The sequence below is a fragment of the Oncorhynchus keta genome, chromosome 27, assembly GCF_023373465.1.
Source record: "Oncorhynchus keta strain PuntledgeMale-10-30-2019 chromosome 27, Oket_V2, whole genome shotgun sequence".
In the NCBI taxonomy this organism is placed as follows: Eukaryota; Metazoa; Chordata; class Actinopteri; order Salmoniformes; family Salmonidae; genus Oncorhynchus; species Oncorhynchus keta.
The window spans coordinates 46668235-46691005 of record NC_068447.1 but is presented as its reverse complement, the minus strand read 5'-3'; the positions used below and the strand labels follow the sequence as shown (position 1 = coordinate 46691005).

Here is a 22771-nt window from a genome sequence, read left to right as displayed (position 1 = left end):
ATAAGGTGGTGTTCCTAACTAACCTAAAACAGGGCCTTTTTACTTGGAATAAATGTCAGGAATTGTGAAAAACTGAGTTTAAGTGTGTTTGGCTAAGGTGTATGTACCCTTCCGACTTCAACTGTATGCTATTTATATGTCTTCTGTAAGAAACATATCCATTTAGTCCTATCTGTATAGGCCAATTCCCACACGTGTAAAGGGCCTTGCTCATGGGCCAAAAGGTAGGGGAATATCTTTAGGATTTGATCCCAGCAGCCCTCCAGTTGCCAGATCAATTCCCGTTTTTCTCAGCTCCCGGCCCTGGATTCGAACTGGCCACATTTCGGCTACAGGTCCAACTACTGGGCTAATCATTTCTAATCTACAACGCCTGCATTCAGGAGCGCTGATCTAGGATGATTTTGAGATATAATGAATATCATTATATGGACAGTAAGGACCTGAGCCTAGATCAGCACTCCCAATCTGAGACGCAGGAGTGTCCTGCCGGTATCCTCTAGAGATCCAATTGGCATGTAATAACCCAGGCCTTAATACAGCAGCATGGCAAAAGCCTATTAGACTATTGAGATGTACTCTTCAAGAAGAGCGTGTCTGTCTTCTCCTTTGAGCAGTCTATAATTGGTTGCGTTACCCTGCTCAGACGTTTTATGCGTTAACCAATGGTTGCTTGCCACGTCATTGACTTGCTTTAACATATGTGTTTAGCTGATATGTAAAATACCTATCCAGGCATTGTAAGATCTGGCAGGTGTCAGCAACGCTTGAGCAAAGGAAAATGCCCTATATCTTCATTTGATGTACGGGGGTTTTTACCCTTTGGAACGCTGCACCAATCAAGGCCTGTCTAACCAGAATGACCCCGCCCACTAATCTGCATATAATTGCACCCACTTCAACTAATTCGGCTATTGCGGTTGTGCCTTTGAAGACTAAACATTAAAAAGAATTCGCTGCTCATTTTAAAGGAGCTTTTATTCATCCACAGACGGTTTGATCTTAATAAAAAGATGGACAATGACAACACAATCTGTCCAGGGTTGATACAAAAACGTTTACTCTGTATATAAAAACACACACACACACCCGCACACACACCTACACCAGATATCAGAGCAACAGTCTTTCTTTTATTCATTGTGGTTCTTTCACACATCCCTAAATATACTGTATTTACATCATCATTAAAATCAACTGAATCTCCACTCAAACAGCCAGAGGAAAAAACCATAGCAATATAGTTTTAGAGAAGTTTCTTGTCCCAGTCCATCCTACCATCCCAGCCCTCCATCACATATGAGGGATGGTTCCAGATCCAGGCAGCAGGTCCGGTTTGTCTCCTCCCGTCCCCCCACAGGCTTTCCCCTCCCTGGGGCTCTCTAGTCCCTGGAGGCCCCCGATCATGGAGCCCAGGGTGCCGAAGCTGCTGGCACAGTGCTCCACCTGGGCTGACACGGACACACACAGGGCCCCCTGCTGGGCCTTGGAGCCCTGAGGCACGGGAGTGGTAGCATTCTCACTGAGGCTCTGCACTGTCACACAGGACTGAGTACAAGAGAAGGAAGGGGTAGAAGGATGGTAGGTAGGAAGGAAGGAGAGATGGAAGTGAGAGGAAGGGAGAGTCGCAGAGAGAGAGAGGGTAGGAGAAAGAAAGAAAGATAGGGGAGGAAAAAGTTGAGAGATTTTGGGCTGATAATCAACAGGTGTAATACATTAATGTACAAACGCAGTTTGCCTAGGGTGTAATGCACTCACGTTCGCCATAGAAATGTCGCTCCCCACCAATGTCTTCTTTTTTCTGGCTAGATTGGGGTTCCAGTGGCACACAAGACTGTCGTTCTGAACACTGTAGTTCTTGTGTCCGATCAGCCAATATGTGTTCATTTTCCCTTTACCCTGGGAGAGAGGCGGATATAATACTTTAGATGATTTAGTATGCTCGCTTTATTTTAAGATTGCGCAGTAATGTATACTGAATCTTGAAATCAGCTGAATGCAACAACAGCTTTAAGCACAACTTTTGGCTGTTCATAGCCTTTAATATCCCTCCAGAAAAGTGGAGTAGCTCAGATAATGACTGTTGAACAACTCATTTACAATCCGACAGGATATCAGGATAATGAGGAAGTCAACTGTCATCACACCAACATAGAAGAGAGAAGTGGTGTGTAATGAACTGTAAATAGAATCATTTTCATTGAGTGCTGGTGAAGTGTTTAATTATGTGGAGTCGATCCAGACTCTAATCAACTAACAAGTTAAAAGTGACTCAAAGCCCTCAGTGTGACTCATTGACCCATTAGAGCAGGGGTGTCAAACTTATTCCAGGGAGGGCCTAATGTTGTTTTTTGTTTTTCCCCTTTCAATTAAGACCTAGACAACCAGGTGAGGGGAGGTCCTTACTAATCAGTGACCTTAATTCATCAATCAAGGACAAGGGAGTGGAAAAAAACCCTCAGCCTGCCGTGGAATGAGTTTGAGCAAAGGATGATATACACGGAGTGTCCAAAACATAAGGAACACCTTCCTGGTATTGAGTTGCACCCCCTTTTGCTCTCAGAACCTCAATTCATCAGAGCATGGATTCTACAAGGTGTTGAAAGCATTCCACAGGGATCTTGGCCCATGTTGACTCCAATGCTTCCCACAGTTGTGTCAAGTTGGCTGGACGTCCTTTGGGTGGTGGACTATACTTGATACAAACAGGAAATGGTTGAGCGTGAGAAACCCAGCAGCGTTTTTATTTTTAGATTAAACCTTTATATAACTAGGCAAGTCAGTTAAGAACAAATTCTTATTTACAATGGCGGCCTATCTCAGCTAAACCCGGACGACACTGGGCCAATTGTGCGCCGCCCTATGGGACTCCCAATCACGGCCGGATGTGAACCAGCCTGGATCACAGTTCTTGACACACTCAAACTGGTGCGCTTGGCACCTACTACCATACCCTGTTCAAAGGCACTTAAATATTTTGTCTTGCCCATTCACCCTCTGAATGGCACACATACACAATCCATGTCTCAATTTTCTCAAGACATACAATGATTGAAGTGGATTTAACAGGTGACATCAATAAGGAATCATAGCTTTCACCTGGATTCACCTGGTCAGTCTGTCATGGAAGGAGCAGGTGTTCCTAATGTTTTGTACACTCAGTGTAAGTGGTATGTATCAATCTGAGTGGTCATAACTTCAAAATCATATCTTATTAAACTGTCAAGAGGAGTGAAACAAGGTTGTCCACTATCGGCATATATAATTTATTATGGCCATCGAAAAGTTAGCTATTCAAATTTGATCCAACAATACCAAGGGGCTAGAAATCCAGGGCTTATTAAAAACAAAGGTGTCATTGTATGCTCATGACTCATGTTTTCTTTTAAATCCGCAATTTGGATCCCTGCACAGCCTCGTGTAGCTTTTTATTGGTTGCAGGTTCAGGAATAGCTGAAGAATTGCAACATTTACCTGGAGCTAAGTCTGCAAATAACACTGCTGGGTGACTTGAAAAGCCATTGTCAATCGATCAATAATATAATAATACTCCTAATAAACACGTTTATCTTTAATTTACAATCTGTAGAAACTATGAGAATACAAACTTTCTGAACTTTTCTTAACCATTAGAGCACAGTTGAAAAATATATAGCAATTAGAAATAAAAACTGGATGGTTTTCAGAGATAGATGGGAGGGGTTGAGGGTAGCTGAAGGGAGTTGGAGTAAAATTACATAAAAACAAATAAAAAAAGATAACTAATGTAAAATATACTGCATCCGTAAAATGTATATAGTATGTACAGTGCACTTGGAAGGGATTCAGACCCCTTCCCTTTTCCACATTCTGTTACATTACAGCCTTATTCTAAAATGGATTAGCTAGAATTTGTAACGTATTGTACGTTTTGAAAATACATAACATATAATTGAACTCAGCAAAAAAAGAAAGGTCCCTTTTTCAGGACCCTGTCTTTCAAAGAATATTCGTAAAAATCCAAATAACTTCACAGATCTTCATTGTAAAGGGTTTAAACACTGTTTCCCATGCTTGTTCAATGAACCATAAACAATTAATGAACATGCACCTGTGGAACGGTCGTTAAGACACTAACAGCTTACAGACGGTAGGCAATTAAGGTCACAGTTATGAAAACTTAGGACACTAAAGAGGCCGTTCTACTGACTCTGAAAAACACCAAAAGAAATATGCCCAGGGTCCCTGCTCATCTTCGTGGATGTGCTTTAGGCATGCTGCAAGGAGGCATGAGGACTGCAGATGTGGCCAGGGCAATAAATTGCAATGTCCGTACTGTGAGACGCCTAAGACAGCGCTACAGGGAGACAGGACGAACAGCCGATCGTCCTCGCAGTGGCAGACTACGTGTAACAACACCTGCACAGGATCGGTACATCCGAACATCACACCTGCGGGACAGGTACAGGATGGCAACAAGAACTGCCCGAGTTACACCAGGAACGCACAATCTCTCCATCAGTGCTCAGACTGTCTGCAATAGGCTGAGAGAGGCTGGATTGAGGGCTTGTAGGCCTGTTGTAAGGCCGGTCCTCACCAGATATCACCGGCAACAACGTCGCCTCTGGGCCCAAACCCACCATCGCTGGACCAGACAGAACTGGCAAAAAGTGCTCTTCACTGACTAGTCTCGGTTTTGTCTCATCGGGGGTGATGGTCGGATTCGCGTTTATCGTCGAAGGAATGAGCGTTACATGGAGGCCTGTACTCTGGAGCAGGATCGATTTGGAGGTGCAGGGTCCGTCATGGTCTGGGGTGGTGTGTCACAGCATCATCGGACTGAGCTTGTTGTCATTGCAGGCAATCTTAACACTGTGCGTTACAGGGAAGACATCCTCCTCCCCCATGTGGTACTCTGTGGAACTTGTTCAGTTTATGTCTCAGTTGTTGAATCTTATGTTCACACAAATAATTACACATGTTAAGTTTGCTGAAAATAAACGCAGTTGACAGTGAGAGGACGTTTCTTTTTTTGCTGAGTTTACAAATTGTAATTTATAACATATCATACGAAATGGGTGATGGACAGCACAAATGTGTATATACCATACAAAACGTAACATATCATATTAAAAGGAGTGTCTTGGATTTACATAAAGAACCATACGAAATACTCTGAGACCAGATTGAGATAGATCATTCACTACTGGAGTGCTATTGTGAATTGGCAAGGATACATCGTAAAAGGTTATCTGTCAATGGAGCTTCCTTCCCTTCATATCCAATATGGAACAACTCCTTTGTTTGCCACAGGTGGAAAGACACTGGCTAATATTACCTGGCAACGCCAAAACATCAGGGGGCAGTTCGTAAGGGACAGTAATATTATACCATTCCAACAGCTGATATCAGAGTTTGGCCTGAATAATATAGCATTTCTACATTATTTACAGCTCAATGCTGTGTATTTCCTCAAGGGTTACTGATGTGGGATCTAAAAATGCTTAAGATAACAAACCGAGGGATGTTGCTATTGGTAAAGGAACGGTTTCCGCCCCATAGAAGATGATTCGCCCTCCAGGACTATGACAATGGACTAGATGTTCACTGGAACACTATCAGAACATGTAAACCATAGAACATAACCTAAATATATCAGTTCATAACCTAATTAATCAATTGTTTTTTTATGTTGTAGACGCATGTATGCTGGTCCTGGTGATTGTGGGTGCACTCGCCTCCATGCCGGCCTGGTCCATCCCGTCTGTGGAAAATCGCTTTGCGTGCATAAATATGTCAGAGTCTAGATATGAAGTCATTGTTTTAGCAGTATCCACATCGTTTTTAAACTACAGGAACAATAAACTATGGAACAATAAATCAGCACAATCTACTTTCTCGGTTTTTCCAAATTGCACACGTCTTGGGAGCTAGAATTGGGATCATGTGCAGGGCCTTCAGAAAGTATTCACACCCCTTGACTTTTTCCACATTTTGTTCTATTATGGCCTGAATTGAAAAATGATTAAATAGAAATTGTTTGTCACTGGCCTACAAACAAATCCTCATAATGTCTGAAATGTCTTGAGTCAATAAGTATTCAATCCCTTTGTTATGGCAAGTTTTCATTTGTTCAGGGGTAAGAATATGCTCAACAAGTCACATAATAAGTTGCATGGACTCACTCTGTTTGCAAAAAGTGTTTAACATGATTTTTCAATGACTACCTCATCTCTGTACCACACACATCTGTAAGTCGAGCAGTGAATTTCAATCACAAAGACCAGGGAGGTTTTCCAATGCCTCGCAAAGAAGGGCACCTATTGGTAGATGGGTCAAGATAAAATAAAAAATCCCTTCGAGCATGGTGAAGTTATAAATTACACTTTGGATGGTGTATCATTTCACCCAGTCACTACAAAGATATAGGTGTCCTTCCTGTCTCAGTTGCCGGAGAGTAAGGAAACCGCTCAAAGATTTCAACATGAGGCCAATGGTGACTTCAAAACAGTTACAGAGTTTATTGGCTGTGACAGGACAAAGCTGAGAATGGATCAACAACATTGTAGTTACTCCAAAATACTAACCTAAATGACAAAGTGAAAATAAGGAAGCCTGTACTCTCACGACTTCCGCCGAAGTCGGCTCCTCTCCTTGTTCGGGCAGCGTTCGGCGATTGATGTCACCGGCTTTCTAGCCATCGCCGAACCATTTTTCATATATCCATTTGTCTTGTATTGTTTTCATACACACCTGGTTTTCATTTCCCCAATCAATCTAAATTGTATTTAACCCTCTGTTTCCCATCGTGTTTTGTGTTTAATTGTTTTCATGTCAAGCAATGTTCTTTAGAGGCGGCAAGGTAGCCTAGTGGTTAGAGCATTGGACTAGTAACTGCAAGTTCAAATCCCTGAGCTGACAAGGTACAAATCTGTCGTTCTGCCCCTGAACAGGCAGTTAAGCCACTGTTCCTAGGCTGTCATTGAAAATAAGAATTTGTTCTTAACTGACTTGCCTAGTTAAATAAAGGTAAAATATAAAAAAATAGTTATACTCTATTTTTATTTTATTTTTTTGAGCGCGTTTGTTTTGTTGTGCTCCCGGTTTGGAACTAAATAAAGTGTGCTTTATTTATCATACTCTGCTCTCCTGCACCTGACTTCGCCTTCATACACACCTTGACATGTACATAATATGCATATTGTTTGCAATAAGGCACTAAAATAAAACTGCAAAAACGTGGCAAAGAAATTCACTTTATATCCTGATGCAGCAAATCCAACACATCACTGAGTACCAATCTTAATATTTTCAAGCATGGTGGTGGCTACATCATGTTATGGGTATGGTTGTCATCGGCAAGGACAAGAAAAACATTTTTAGGCTAAAAAGAAACAGAATCAAGCTAAGCACAAGCAAAATCCTAGAGGAAAACCTGGTTCAGTCTGCTTCCAACTTACAGACACATTCACCTTTCAGCAGAACAATAATATCTATGTGTGATAAGCTCTTAGAGACATAGCCAGAAAAACTCACAGCTGTAACCGCTGCCAAAGGGGATTCTAACACTCATAGGTGTGAATACTTATGTAAATGAGATATTTCTGTATTTTCAATAAATTTGCTAAAATGTCTAAAAACATGTTTTCACTTTGTCATTATGGGGTATTGTGTGTAGATGGGTGAGAAAAAATATAAATGTAATCTATTTTGAATTCAGGCTGTAACACAACAAAATGTTTAAGTCGAGGGGTATGAATACAGATACAAAAAAAAGTATTTATGTAGGGCAATGTACAATATGGAAACTTTGTAAACACGGAATTTGTGGAAAGTGCATGGAGGAAGCCATCTTTATGGCTGTATGAACACAAACTTTCTCTCTATACAATAAGGCCAGTGTTTCTTAATCCCTGTCCTGGGGACATACGTATTTGTTTTTGCCCTAACACTACACACATGATTTCACTCATCATCAAACATCTGATTAGTAGAATAAGGTAGTGCTAGAGCAGCGTTTCCCTAACTCGGTCATGGGGACCCGAAGAGGTGCACGTTCAATATTTAGTTGATTATTTGAATCAGCTGTGTAGTGCTAGGGCAAAAGCCAAAATGTGCACCCTTTGGGGTCCCCAGGCATGGATAAAGAACTACTGCAATAAGGCATTCTTAGCAGTTTCCTTATAGGATGTCACTTCTTGCAGCTGGGGGGGAAGTAAATACATAAGGTGATGGGTCAGGTCATAGGTTAGGTTAGCCCTTTCATGTAGCATTGGAGTCATTCCACGTCCCTTTTGATTAGCTAAGGTGCAGTGGTGAAAGTAAGCCGGTACTGTCCGGGATTGAATACTGGCAAAATAAATAATGACGATACACCGTACCGATTAAAGATGAGCCAATAGCAATAATAAGACCAAAGATTTCAATGAACCCGAAGGCTTCTACACTGGAATGTATCATTACGCATGCCGGCTGCATAAAAAGTTAGCTAATGGACGTGTGGGCTCGTCTCTGCGCGAGGACAGCAGTGGAAACATCAACCTATACTCAAGCCAGGTTACAAGTGTCTCAATCGCCAAACCTCATTAGAATAAAACATTTCCAGCATATGTCTTTTTCCATTCATCAAATGGCTGGTGCTCTGTTGGACGCTGGAATTGTTTTTGTGGATGAACGTGTGCAGGTAGTGTACAGAGCCTTCCAAGTGATTTGTTTGACAGTCAGAGATGAAAATGTTATGACTGGTTCTGCTTAACGGGATGCCACATATAAGCTGAGACCCCGATAGTCAATACACGGACGCAGAGCCCCCTCCTTCTTCTTCACGAAAAATAAACTTGAGGAGGCGGGTGAAGTGGAGGACCGAATGTAGCCCTGACGCAGGGATTCGGAGACATATGTTTCCATAGCCTCCGTCTCCACCTGTGAGAGGGGATACACATGACTCCTGGGAAGTGCAGCGTCTACCAGGAGGTCTATCGCCCCGTCGATGATGTGGTAAATGAGTCGCCTTCTTTTTGGAGAAGCCGAGAGCCAAATCGGCAAATCGGCACCAACGGAAACCCCTAAACACCTACCTGAGTACTCTCGCGACCACACTGTGAGAGCCCTCTGTGACCAAGAAACAGTGGGGTTATGACAAGCTAACCAGGATAGGCCCAGCACCACGGGAAACGCAGGAGTCAATGAGGAAGAGACTAATTCTCTCTGTATGACCCCCCTGCGACACCATGCCCAAAGGTGCGGTGACCTCCCTAATCAACTAACTGCAACAAGAACTCCTGGCAGTTCGCAGCCCACCCGTGGTATTCCTGGGGCAAGGAGAGAGGGATCCCACTGGGTTCAGGCGGGAAAGGGGCGCTCAGGGGAGACCCCGGTTGTGCTGGCGGAGGCGCTGGAAGAACTTCCTTTCTCTCCCAGCGGTCCATTCTCTGGACAACTCAATCCATGGCGGCGCCAAGATGGTAGAGCATAACTGCATGATCCTGGACGCGCTCCTCCACCTCAATGGCCGGGGTACCCTCTCCTGCTGACTCCATAGTTGTGGTCGGAGATTCTGTAATGGGTGCATGTCGGTGGCAGGGAAGTCAGGCGCAGGAAAACGAAATTGGTATAAACGGAGTTGTTTAATAAGTGCTCATACAACTCCAAAACCAAAATAATCTAAAATAATGTAAGTGGTTACAAAACCTGTCGCACACCGACACATGAATTGCACGTACATACAATAAAAAAATCTCCGACAAGGACATGAGGGGAAACAGAGGGTTAAATACACAACATGTAATTGATGGGATTGGAACCAGGTGTGAAGGAAGACAAGACAAAACCAAACCAATGGAAAATGAAAAATAGATCAGTGATGGCTAGAAGGTCGGTGACGTCGACCGCCGAACACCGCCCGAACAAGGAGGGGACCGACTTCGGCGGAAGTCGTGACAAGAGCACTCAAGACCTCAGACTGGGGCGAAGGTTCACCTTCCAACAGGACAACGACCCTAAGCACACAACCAAGACAACGCAAGAGTGGCTTCCGTACAAGTCTCTGAATGTCCTTGAGTAGCCCAGCCAGAGCTCGGACTTGAACCTGATTGAACATCTCTGGACCTGAAAATAGCTGTGCAGCGACACTGCCCATACAACCTGACAGAGCTTGAGCGGTTCTGCAGAGAAGAATGGGAGAAATTACCCAAATAAAAGTGTGCCAAGCTTGTAGTGTCATAACCAAGAAGACTTGAGGCTATAATTGTTGCCAAAGGTGCTTCAACAAAGTACTGAATAAAGGATCTGAATACCTATGTAAATTTGATTTCAGATTTTTATATTTAATAAATTTGCGAAAATGTCTAAAAAAACAGTTTTTTCTTCGTCATTATGGGGTATTGTGTGTAGGTGGATGAGAGGAAAAACCAATTTAATCAATTTTAGAATAAGGATGTAATGTTTAAAAATATATATTTTAAAGTCAAGGGGTCTGAATACTTTCTGAATGCACTTTATAGGACAGACACTTCAACACTCCCACAAGTGTCATGGGACTCATCTGAAGGTAACCCGTACCGGTTTTTAAAAAACAAATGGAAGTATGAAGGTAGTTTTGTGCCTACCCCCAAAAAATAGATTAAATATGAATATAATATGAATATCAAAACGATAAAATAACACATATGGAATCATGTAGTTACCAAAAAAATGATAAACAAATCAATGTATTCCACAAATTCACTTTTAAGAAGGAACACCTGTTAATTGAAATGCATTCCAGGTGATTACCTCATGAATCTGGTTGAGAGAATGCCAAGAATGTGCAAAGCTGTCATCAAGGAAAAGGGTGGCTACTTTGAAGAATCTGTTTAACAGTTGGTTACTTTGGTTACTACATGATTCTACATGATTCCATTTGTGTTATTTCATAGTTTTGATGTTTTCACGATTATTCTACAACGTAGAAAATAGTCAAAATAAAGAAAAACCACTGAATAGGTGTGTCCAAACATTTGACTGGTATTGTATATCATTCACAAGTGATAGGCTAATATTGTCACTCATTACAGTATTCTTGATTTAATCTTGTCTTAATATGTACTAAATAATATATGTGTGAAATGAGCTTTTGATTTAGAATGGATCATCATCATGCACCTGTCTGGAAACAGGGGCAGCGGGAAAAATACTTGCACTTAAATAGCGAATGAAGAACGCTTTTCCAGTGGGTTCATTTTCATGCTCGCCAGGTAGGCTATACTCCTGTTGTAAAGAGAAGCAATGTGCTTAATATTAGGAAAGATGAGAAATAAATAGGATATTGTAGGGCTAGTCTATAGAAAGTTGATGGGACTCTCCTCTTTTTCATAGATGCCATCACTCTGTTTTCTCACGCAATTGCATAGCATATAGAAATGTTGCGCAACATGAGGTCATGCTCTCATGAAGTGTTTGATTCGATTTTTGATTACATTTGCATTGATGTCAGAGTGATTAGAGGGACAATAGAATGTAGAGTGTCAGGCAGTTAGCAAGTTTGGTAGGCTACTAATGACCAGCAGCAGCATCAGAACTTGGAGAAGCCTAATTACCGTGACTAAATGAATTTGACTGCTGTCATGACTCGTGACCGCTGGTGTGGCGGTAATACGATCACCGTAAAAGCCCTACAGAGGACTCATACTAAATTCTTCCACTGCTCTTCCGTTTGCTACATACCTTAGTCTGAAGCTGCCATCATCGTCTTTTGTGGTGACCAGGGGCACGAGGGGTGTTGCACAAAAAGTCTTCAGCAATTGGATCGTCTCTAACCAATCAAAGCCAATGACGATTTTTCAAACTGCTGCTTTACCCATGTGTGTTCTGGCTCTGGCCCAACCCATCGGTTTCTGGACCAAATGTATTCATACTCTGTGAAGTGCTCAGATCCAGACTCATTCCGGAGAAGAAACCGTGGGCATGGCGTACGTAGTGTTTGGACAGATGAAGATGAAGCCTATTCCAGGACTAAAAATGGAAGTATATTTCCCTCTTAGAGAACTTATGCTATATTATGCTATATTCCCCAGTGTCAATAGAAGAGCCTTACCTTCACCTCGATCTCTCCTCTCAGCTGGAGCTCGTAGGCACCGTCCTTCATTAGAGCCAGGTATACGGCTGAGCTGGCGTGGATCCTCTGAGCTGACACACACACACACACACACACACAGAGAAAAGTGGAATGCTTGTACGAAAAGAGAGGAGAGTGTGTGTGTGTGCACGCATGCCGTACACCTACGCAGGCTGGTGGACTCCATTCTAGAGGCTGTGTTGACAGTATCTCCAAACAGGCAGTATCTAGGCATCTTGTAGCCGACAATACCTGCCACACATGGACCTGGTGCAAGGAGAGCAAATGAAGAGAAAGACAAGCCTGCTACACCATAATATACTCACTGATATTTACTTTGGTAATAACCATAGGTTATAGATAGATAATCAGGATATAGACTGAAATCAAACCTACCACAGCAATAAGTATGCAATATATAGTATATACACTGAGTGTACAAAACATTAGGAACACCTTCCTAAAATTGAGTTGCGCCCCCTTTAGCCCTCAGAACAGCCTCAATTGTTCGGACGATGGACTCCACAAGGTGTTGAAAGTTTTCCACAGGGATGCTGGCCCATTTTGACTCCAGTGCTTCCCACGGTTGTGTCAAGTTGGCTGGATGTCCTTTGGGTGGTGGACCATTCTTGATACACACAGGAAACAGTTGAGCGTGAAAAACCCAACAGCATTGCAGTTCTTGACACACTCAACCCAGTGAGCCTGGCACCTACTACCATACCCCGTTCAAAGGCACTTAAATATGTTGTCTTGCCCATTCACCCTCTGAATGGCACACATACACAATCCATGTCTCAAGACTTAAAAATCCTTCTTTAACCTGTATCCTCCCCTTCATTTACACCGATTGAAGTGGATTTAACATCAATAAGGGTTCATAGCTTTCACCTGGATTCACCTGGTCAGGCTATGTCATGGAAAGAGCAGATGTTCCTAATGTTTTGTACACTCAGTGTATATTACCACACATAAAGTTCCCCCTCAGGAAATGAAAATGGTTTGAATTGAATGAAATATTGCTTGCGTACCCATGTCTGAAAACTCAAAGCATCAGGCTGTTAGGTGAGTTTATCAGGTACTTTTCCAGCACCTAAAACTATTATGTGATTTGAACATGGGTAAGAAAGGTGAGTGTGGGTGTGTGGTGTGTGTGTGCGTGCGTAATGTGTGTGACCTCTCACCTGTGTGTATGCCTGCGCGAAGCTGCAGTCTCTTGTTGGGCATGTGGGGGATTGCTACCTGTCGAACTGCTGCCACCAGGTCCAGCGACATTTTGGCGATCTCATCTGCGTGCTTGTCCCCATTCCTCTCAGGCAGCCCACTCACCACCATGTAGGCATCGCCTATCGTCTCCACCTGGGGGAGCAAATAAAATGGGTCCACTCATGATAAGTGAATTTCAGATAGGTCGGAAACATCGCAATACTCACCAATATTTAGTATGAAGTGACTTATTGGTCATGCATACTAAATAATATGCTAGTATGTAGATTGGGACATATGCCGTATCCGATTACACATAATTTGTGTTTTAAATAGTAGGCGCTTTGAGTATGTAAAAATAGAAAGTTTTACAGCTTTAAATGCCAGGATGTCACACTTTGTGGTGGCTCATTTCTGTATTTACCAAATGAGGAGAAACACATTTCACACACCATTCAGAGTTATACTTATACTACTTGTTTAATAATAAGAGCTTTGCAATAGCATTTGACTTTCAATGATGCACTATCTCTAATGAACCATTGAAAGTGACAACAGAAAATTACAAAGATCTTTTATAGCCAAGATACACCCCTTTCAACCTACATGACGAACCAAAGATCTTAGGAACAGTTCACAAACAAAGACTTTTACTTGAGAGAGAGGAGTATCCCATAGCCAGATAGCATTCACTATAAATTATCGTTCAGTTTGGTCCCTAAGACGAGGTTCTAATCTCGTTCCTGGTACTTCATAGCACAAAAACATTACCTCATGTTATCTGGAATGCTCTTTAGGTTTTATCACCCAAAGACATCGTAAATCTCCTTTGTCAGTGCTATCTCAGAGGCCCATCCTCAGTGGAACACACACACACACAATAGTTAACAGAATACTCTATTCTGTCGAATAAAACAACCATTATAATGCAATACAAGCATTATTATAACATCATCTTGCAATTTTACACGACAACTTACTTAGGCTTTTTGTCTAGTATGAGTTAAAAATAGTATGTAGTATGGGTAGTACAAAGTATTTAGTTTTAGTAAGTATTAGGCAATAAAGATGTTGGTCCAATCCAATCTCCATGTAGGCTACCCCAGTTCAGTCTTACCTTGTAGACATCATAGGAGTCGATGCGAGTGTCGAAGCACATGTACAGGTTGTTCAGCATCTCCACGACTTGCAGAGGGGTGCAGGAGGCCGATATAGTGGTGAAACCAACGATATCAGAAAAGAAAATAGTTACCTGTACAGAAAAACATTTTTAAGATGTCTCTCTTGGCCTCATCACATGTTAAATTGTGACTGCTAGTACAGTCAGTACATTTTAATTTGAGTAATTTCTCTCTTATTTATGCACATAGGAGGATCATGTGCAAATGCCTCCTTAGATTTGTCTTGTTATTAATTTTTCAGATGTTAAATGAATTACTAAACAATTTTAAGTCAGTGTTTTGTCATAATTACAGTGGGGCAAAAAAGTATTTAGTCAGCCACCAATTGTGCAAGTTCTCCCACTTAAAAAGATAAGGCCTGTCATTTTCATCATAGGTACACTTCAACTATGACAGACAAAATGAGAAAATCACATTGTAGGATTTTTTTATGAATTTATTTGCAAATTATGGTGAAAAATAAGTATTTGGTCACCTACAAACAAGCAAGATTTCTGGCTCTCACAGACCTGTAACTTCTTCTTTAAGAGGCTCCTCTGTCCTCCACTCGTTACCTGTATTAATGGCACCTGTTTGAACTTGTTATCAGTATAAAAGACACAACCTCAAACAGTCACACTCCAAACTCCACTATGGCCAAGACCAAAGAGCTGTCAAAGGACACCAGAAACAAAATTGGAGACCTGCACCAGGCTGGGAAGACTGAATCTGCAATAGGTAAGCAGCTTGGTTTGAAGAAATCAACTGTGGGAGCAATTATTAGGAAATTGAAGGCATACAAGACCATTGATAATATCCCTCGATCTGGGGCTCCACGCAAGATCTCACCCCGTGGGGTCAAAATGATCACAAGAACGGTGAGCATAAATCCTAGAACCACACGGGGGGACCGAGTGAATGACCTGTAGAGAGCTGGGACCAAAGTAACAAAGCCTACCATCAGCAAGGGCATTGAAGATGAAACGTGGCTGGGTCTTTCAGCATGACAATAATCCCAAACACACCGCCCGGGCAACGAAGGAGTGGCTTCGTAAGAAGCATTTCAAGATCCTGGAGTGGCCTAGCCAGTCTCCAGATCTCAACCCCATAGAACATTTTTGGAGGGAGTTGAAAGTCCATGTTGCCCAGCAACAGCCCAAAAACATCACTGCTCTAGAGGAGATCTGCATGAAGGAATGGGCCAAAATACCAGCAACAGTGTGTGAAAACCTTGTCAAGACTTACAGAAAACGTTTGACCTCTGTCATTGCCAACAAAGTCTATATAACAAAGTATTGAGATAAACTTTTGTTATTTACCAAATACTTATTTTCCACCATAATTTGCAAATAAATTCATTAAAAATCCTACAATGTGATTTTCTGGATTTTTCTTTATCATTTTGTCTGTCATAGTTGAAGTGTACATATGATGAAAATTACAGGCCTCTCTCATCTTTTTTTAAGTGGGAGAACTTGCACAATTGGTGGCTGACTAAATACTTTTTTGCCCCACTGTATTTATAAAAAAATGTGTCAGCTGCGGAGGGGGCACACTAACTGGACCAGGCAAAGAGTACCCCCCCCCCTATTCTCCTAGTAAGATGGGCAGGACTCACAGGAGGTGTGCTTGTAAATTAATTTGATCAAGCTATGTATGTTGACTCTTGATACCTTCTTGATGAATAAATCAAATGAAAATATTTAGTCGTTTCTCTGTAATACTAGCCACCTAGCAAATTTATGAAGTAACTACCTTCCAAGCCATTTCAGGCTATCAATCAAGTTCGACCAGCTTGTCTAACTACACTATATATACAAATGTATGTGGACACACATTCAAATTAGTGGATTCGGCAATTTCAGCCACACCCATTGCTGACAGGTGTATGAAATTGAGCACACAGCCATGCAATCTCCATAGACACACATTTGCAGAATAATTACCTTACTGAAGAGCTCAGTGACTTTCAACGTGGCACCGTCATAGGATGTCACCTTTCCAAGAAATCAGTTCATCAAATTTCTACCCTGCTGGAGTTGCCCCGGTCAACTGTAAGTGCTCTTATTGTGAAGTGGAAACGTCTAGAATCAACAATGGCTCAGCCACGAAGTTCACAGAACGGGGCTTCCGTGTGCTGAAGTGCATAAAAATGGTCTGTCCCCGGTTGCAACACTCACTACTGAGTTCCAAACTGCCTCTGGAAGCAATGTCAGCACAAGAACTGTTCGTCGGGACCTAGATGAAATGGGTTTCCATGGATGAGCAGCCGCACACAAGCCTAAGATCGCCATGTGCAATTCCAAGCATCGGCTGGAGTGGTGTGAAGCTCGCCACCATTGGACTCTGGAGCAGTGGAAATAGGTTTTCTGGTGTGATGAATCACGCTTTGCCATCTGGAAGTCTGACGGACGATTCTGGGTTTGGCGGATGCCAGGTGAACTTTACCTGCCCAAATGCATAGTGCCAATTGTAAAGCTTGGTGGAAGAGGAATAATGGTCTGGGGATGTTTTTCATGGTTTGGGCTAGGCTGCTTAGTTCCAGTGAAGGGAAGTCTTAATGCTACAGCATACAATAACATTCTAGACGATTCTGTGCTTCAAACTTTGTGGCAACAGTTTGGGGAAGGCCCTTTCCTGTTTCAGAATGACAATGAGCCCGTGCACAAAGGGAGGTCCATGCTGAAATGGTTTGTTGAGATTGGTGTGAAAGTACTTGACTCTCCTGCACAGAGCCCTGACCTCAACCCCATCGAACACCTTTGAGATTAATTGGAACGCAGAGTGCGAGCCAGGCCTAATCGCCCAACATCCAGTGCCCGACCTCACGAATGCTCTTTGTGGCTGAATGGAAGCAAGTCTCTGCAGCAATGTTCCAACATCTAGTGGAAGGCCTTCAACATATAGTGGAAGGCCTTTTGGAATGACATGTTCGACGAGATTTTGGTTCGACATAATTTTGGTCATGTATTGTATCTTAGCTGGCATGCTTGCTGGCAAGGATGTTATACTTTAGAAATGACTGAAATTGCTTTAATTATTTTGTTAGGATACTATATACCATTGCGGCAGTTGTACTAATCTCATAAGGTATAAAAGTTCTTAAGGAATCAATGTAGGGAGGAGGTCAGAGACCTGGTCGGGTGGTGCCAGAATAACAACATATCCCTCAATGTATTCAAGACAAAGGAGATAATTGTGGACTACAGGAAAAGGAGGACTGAGAATGCCTCCATTATCATTGACGGGGCTGTAGTGGAGCAGATTGAGAGCTTCAAGTTCCTCGGTGTCCACATCACCAACAAACTAGAATGGTCCAAACACACCAAGACAGTCGTGAAGATGGCACGACAAAGCTTATTCCCTCTCAGGAAATAAAAAAGATTTAGCATGGGTCCTCAGATCCTCAAAAGGTTCTACAGCTGCAACATCGAGCGCATGTTGCATCACTGCCTGGTATGGCAACTGCTCAGCCTCCGACCGCAAGGCACTACAGAGGGTAGTGCGTACGACCCAGTACATCACTGGGGCTAAGCTGCCTGCCATCCAGGACCTCTACACCAGGCGGTGTCAGAGGAAGGCCCTAAAAATGGTCAAAGACCCCAGTCATAGACTGTTGTCTCTGCTACCACACGGCAAGCGGTACCGGAGCGTCAAGTCGAGGACCAAAAGGCTTCTCAACAGCTTTTACCCCAAAGCATACGACTAATCAAATGGCTAACCGGACTACACATTGTGTCTCGCCCAAACCCCTCCAGCCCCCTGCCAACCCCTCTTTTACGCTGCTAATACTCTCTGTTTATCATCTATGAATAGTCACTTTAACTAATTCTACATTGACACATTACCTCAAATAGCCCGACTAACTGGTGCACCCGCACATTGACTCTGTAGCGGTACCACCTGTATATAGCCTTGCTACTGTTATTTTTTACATTTAAAAACAAAAATATATATTTCTTTACTTATCTATTGTTACCTATTTTTTACTTAAAAACTGCACTGTTGGTTAAGGGCTTGTAAAGTAAGAATTTCACTGCCAGGTCTACCTACACCTGTTGTATTTGGCGCACATGACAAATACATTTTCAGTTGATTTTGTGTATAATGTGCATAATTAATTAAAATGATAATTGATCTGTTAAAGAGGTATGCTTAGATAACTTATGTAAAAAAAATAGACTCATTTGTTTTACATAGAATTAGGCATTATGATTATGGCTCTAGATTTCAAGAAAAAGCTGTTTTAAGTGTTTAAAAAAATTCAAAATTCTACGACTTCCGATAACCCCCCCTCCATCAACACGTACTTTGTGTCCCCTCTAAAATAATAGCTGCATGACGCCATTAGTTGACGCCATTGTGATTTCAATCTACAGTATTTTACAAAAGAGACAGTGATCCATGGTAAACATGAGCGAACCAACGGCGTGTCATTTGTAAGTGTACTGCAGTCATATTGTATACTTATAGTGTCTTTGTTAAGCACAATGAGGGTTCCCCAGGAATCTGTCTTATGTCCTCCACTGTTTAGCTTTATATGACCTAAGACAGTATGACCTTCCTCACATGTTATGATGTTGATACACAAATGTATGCAGATTATACTCTTGTGCCAATATTGTGTTCCATTTTCAGAATGTTCCATTGCTGGAACTCAAAGAAGCCTGTGTAAAAACGGACCACATCCCCTTTGGTAGCTAATAGCCCTGAGCAGAGTGCTTTTAGCCCAGCTGCTTCAAGCACCTCAATGAGCTGGATGCAATTTGCACCTGAGTAACCCGTTTTATCTCCTAATGAATATGGAACACCGTAATTATAGGCAATTACAACAACAATAAGAACAAAGAAACCAAATGCAGGGATCATTCAGCGCGTTGGTTTGGTGATCTTGCCAAAGTATTGCACCAATAAGGTCCTTTACAAGGCCCTCACACTAATTTGTTTCAATGCTAAAAGTGATGAGGAAGAGGGGGGGGGGCGGCATGAAAATAAACCGTGTGCCAGTGTCACAGAGAAAGTGTATAATCTTGCTGATATTTAAGTTGGTTATAGACATTTTAAAGAGTTTCTTTAACTTTAAAAAGTTGTGGTTAGAGTGTGCTATAAAGAAAACAGGATTTTTGAGAGTTTATTTGCTCTACACAAATAACCCTTTTCTCTTCCAAATGGTTCTTTATAATGTTGAGAGGGATTCACTGAAGGGTTGTGGCTCATTTTGAATTCCTAACTCTCCAGCATAACCAGATAGTGATGACCATGGGATATGGAAATGAAGATGCAGCAAGAAATGGAATTGATCGACATGATGGAACTGAAATCCCAAATCTGCTCAGATCAATCAAACCCACCTTCTCATAGCTCTCCGCCTCCACGTGCTTCTGCTGTCTCAGCTGCTTGGCTACGGTCTTGGGCAGCATCTGGTGCAGGAGGTCCTCGGCCAGCTGTCTCTGGCGCTTCAGGTCCTCGGTCCTCTCCTGCAGGCTGCATGCATAGTTCTGGATCCACTCCGTCGTCTGCTTGAAGGACACCAGCACCAGCGGATAGATCAGGCAGGCCAATGTCAACAGGGAGATCCGCATGCTGAGCCCTGAGAACATGGCCCTGGATCGGAGCTTCAGAGCTGGCAACGCCCCAGCCAGCAGGCACGCCTGGGTATCCCTCAGAGCCTGGATGCCAGTCTGAGAGCCTGTGAGGATGCCCACTGTTCCCACCGCGTCAATCGCTGGGATCTGCCAGGGGGTGGAGTCAAAGATGTATGGGTCGACTTTGAGGCTGTTGGTCAGGTTGAGCTTTAGGTGAACGTTCTCCACCCAGCAGTCCTCTAGCGTTTCTGACAAGAGCTGGGCAAAGGCTAGACGGCTGAGGGCATGGATCCACTTCTTGTGAAAGTCAACTTGGGTTCCTACAGAAGGGAATTCACTGAACTGGTGGTTGAGTTCCAGGAATGTGACCATCAGTCTCAGTGAGAGGACATCTTTCCAGTCTGAAAACTGCTTGACCTGGCTAATGTCCTGTTCCATGTCCCCCCAAATGTCCAGGAGTCTGACAATGGTCAAAGAGAACACGGACATGTCATTGTTGTCCTCAACTCCCCATGTTGTGTTCAGAAATTCAGTCAAATCTTCCCTAAGTTTCTGGGAGAACTCCACCAACTCCTCGCTGCATGGGTGACCCTGACTGTTTCTGTGGCCCTCCATATCAGTGCAAAGTCGAATGATCACTGGTAAAATGCTAGTCAGTGGACTTGTACACTTTTCTTGGTGTGTCTCGTTACTCCTGTACTTTCTGCATAGACTTCTCCTGTTTTGGAGTTCCCCTATGAGTTGGAGAATAGCAGTAGTCCTGCATGAAGTCAGCTCGGTGACAGCGGCCTCTGTGGCGCGCAGCAGGTCCAAGTTGGAGCTGAGGTTGACGGAGACTGAGCCGAGCAGAGCCAGAAACGAGAGCAGACAAGCAGTCAAGATGCGACGAACAGTGCGGTTACTGCCAAGACACAGAGAGAGAGAGAGAAACTGCAATATATATATATATTCCTAACTCTCCAGCATAGATGTATATATATATATACACACATACATACAGAAATAAGGATCTGATTAAATAATACAAATAATAAAATAGATTTTCAATATGAAATATTATGAAAGTATACCATTATCATATAAAAACCTTGGAATCAAGGCTGAGTTGCTATTTATTGGTGAATTAATTAACGTGTAGGATGTAAATGTTTGATTACACTTAGAAAAAAAGTTTCTGGACAGAACCAAAAAGGATTCTATTGCTTGCTTCATACACTGAGTATACAAAATATTAAGAACATATGCTCGTTCCATGACATAGCTTTCACCTGGTCAGTCTATGATTCCTTATTGATGTCACCTGTTAAATCCACTTCAATCAGTGTAGATGAAGGGGAGGAGACAGAAATCCTTTTTTAACCTTCACACAATTAAGACATGGATTGTATATGCGTGTCATTCAGAGTGTGAACGGGCAAAACAATATATTTGAATGGGTACATTAGTAGATGCCAGGCACCGAAAATCAGTACTAGGAAGGCGTTGCTAATATTTGGTATACTCAGTGTATATGACATTTGTAGGGTTATTTGATCAGAACCCCATGGGTTCTCCACTGAACCAAAATGGGTTCCACATAGAACCTTTGGGCTCCATGTAGGGTTCTGTATGGAATCAATTTCCTTTTTGGTTCTATCCAGAACCTTTCTGTCAAAGAATGTAGGCTAATAAATTAGTCCACTTACTCTATCAAATAGGCTAACTTTCTGCGAAAAGGCTAAAATAACGTAGCACTTTATAGGATAGGCCTACTGCTATTAACATTTATAAAACAATACACACAATTGACATACACACCTGCAAATATTGCAGCCGCTGTCTGTCTCTTCCTGTGTCTTTGGTGCGACTCTCCGTTTACGTCTGCTTTTCTGAATTTTGGTAATTGTTCCTTTCAGAGAAGCCGAGGACAGGGTCCCAGATGCGAAGCATTCTTTTTTCATGTACTCCAAAGATGACATGGACTCGTCGTTCGAAAGTAAATCGCGAATATATAAAAAAGAATAATTATGAAGAAATGTCAAGATAATAAAATTTGAACATTGTGACCTATTATTTACAAAAATGTCTGTCATTTGGACCTGGAATATCGCATGTTCCAGCTATCAGATAGGACTCATAGAATGGTCGCAACTAGTGACGTGCGTTGGATAATTGTGAGGTTTAATTTCTGCCAAGGGAGGGAATACATGCCAATCAAATCTCACCTCGTTTCATCCAGGCTTTTAAACAGAAAAAAAAGTAATACATTAAATTCAAATTTTATCATGCTTCTCTTTTAAATATTTTATTACGTTTTCATATTGACATTTTTATTTGATGGCAATTTATAAAAAGCACAGTCAACAATTGCCCATCATCTTAAAATAGGTCAAATATCCTGTATTATTACACTCATTAACAATATTCATTCGTTTCATGTTTAACACGAATGGTTGAGGTAACAAAGTAGGCAGGCTTCTGTGCTCAAACTCCAAAATGATGGGCAAATCCTTATTAGCGTACAGAAATATCCCATGGACTCCAATTGAGTTGAATTTAATAATTTGATTTATCTATATATCTATATCATATCTATATCATATCTATAATTGAGAGATGTTTCTTTATCGGAAGAGTTTGTTGAAAAATGTGCGTTTCCACGAACGGGGGTATGAATTAATATTGCGTAATTGGTTTTGTTTATGGGACTCCATGACAGCTGTGTCCGTCCACCTTTGAGCATAGGCTTAGCCTATCGATATTTGAGA

At 42.1% G+C, this 22771-nt stretch overlaps 1 protein-coding gene across 1 annotated transcript; it reads right to left on the bottom strand.

Moving 5' to 3' along the window:
- Nucleotides 1–980: 980 nt before the first annotated feature.
- Nucleotides 981–22213, bottom strand: LOC118359503 (uncharacterized). The gene is made up of 8 exons (XM_035738014.2): nt 21822–22213; nt 19791–20925; nt 14397–14531; nt 13258–13432; nt 12242–12340; nt 12053–12144; nt 1759–1899; nt 981–1548 (listed from the first exon to the last, which is right to left on the bottom strand). The coding sequence occupies exons 1-8, from the start codon at nt 22094–22096 to the stop codon at nt 1294–1296; spliced, it is 2307 nt and encodes a 768-aa protein (XP_035593907.1). The 5' UTR covers nt 22097–22213; the 3' UTR covers nt 981–1293.
- Between the last annotated feature and the right edge of the window lie 558 nt (nt 22214–22771).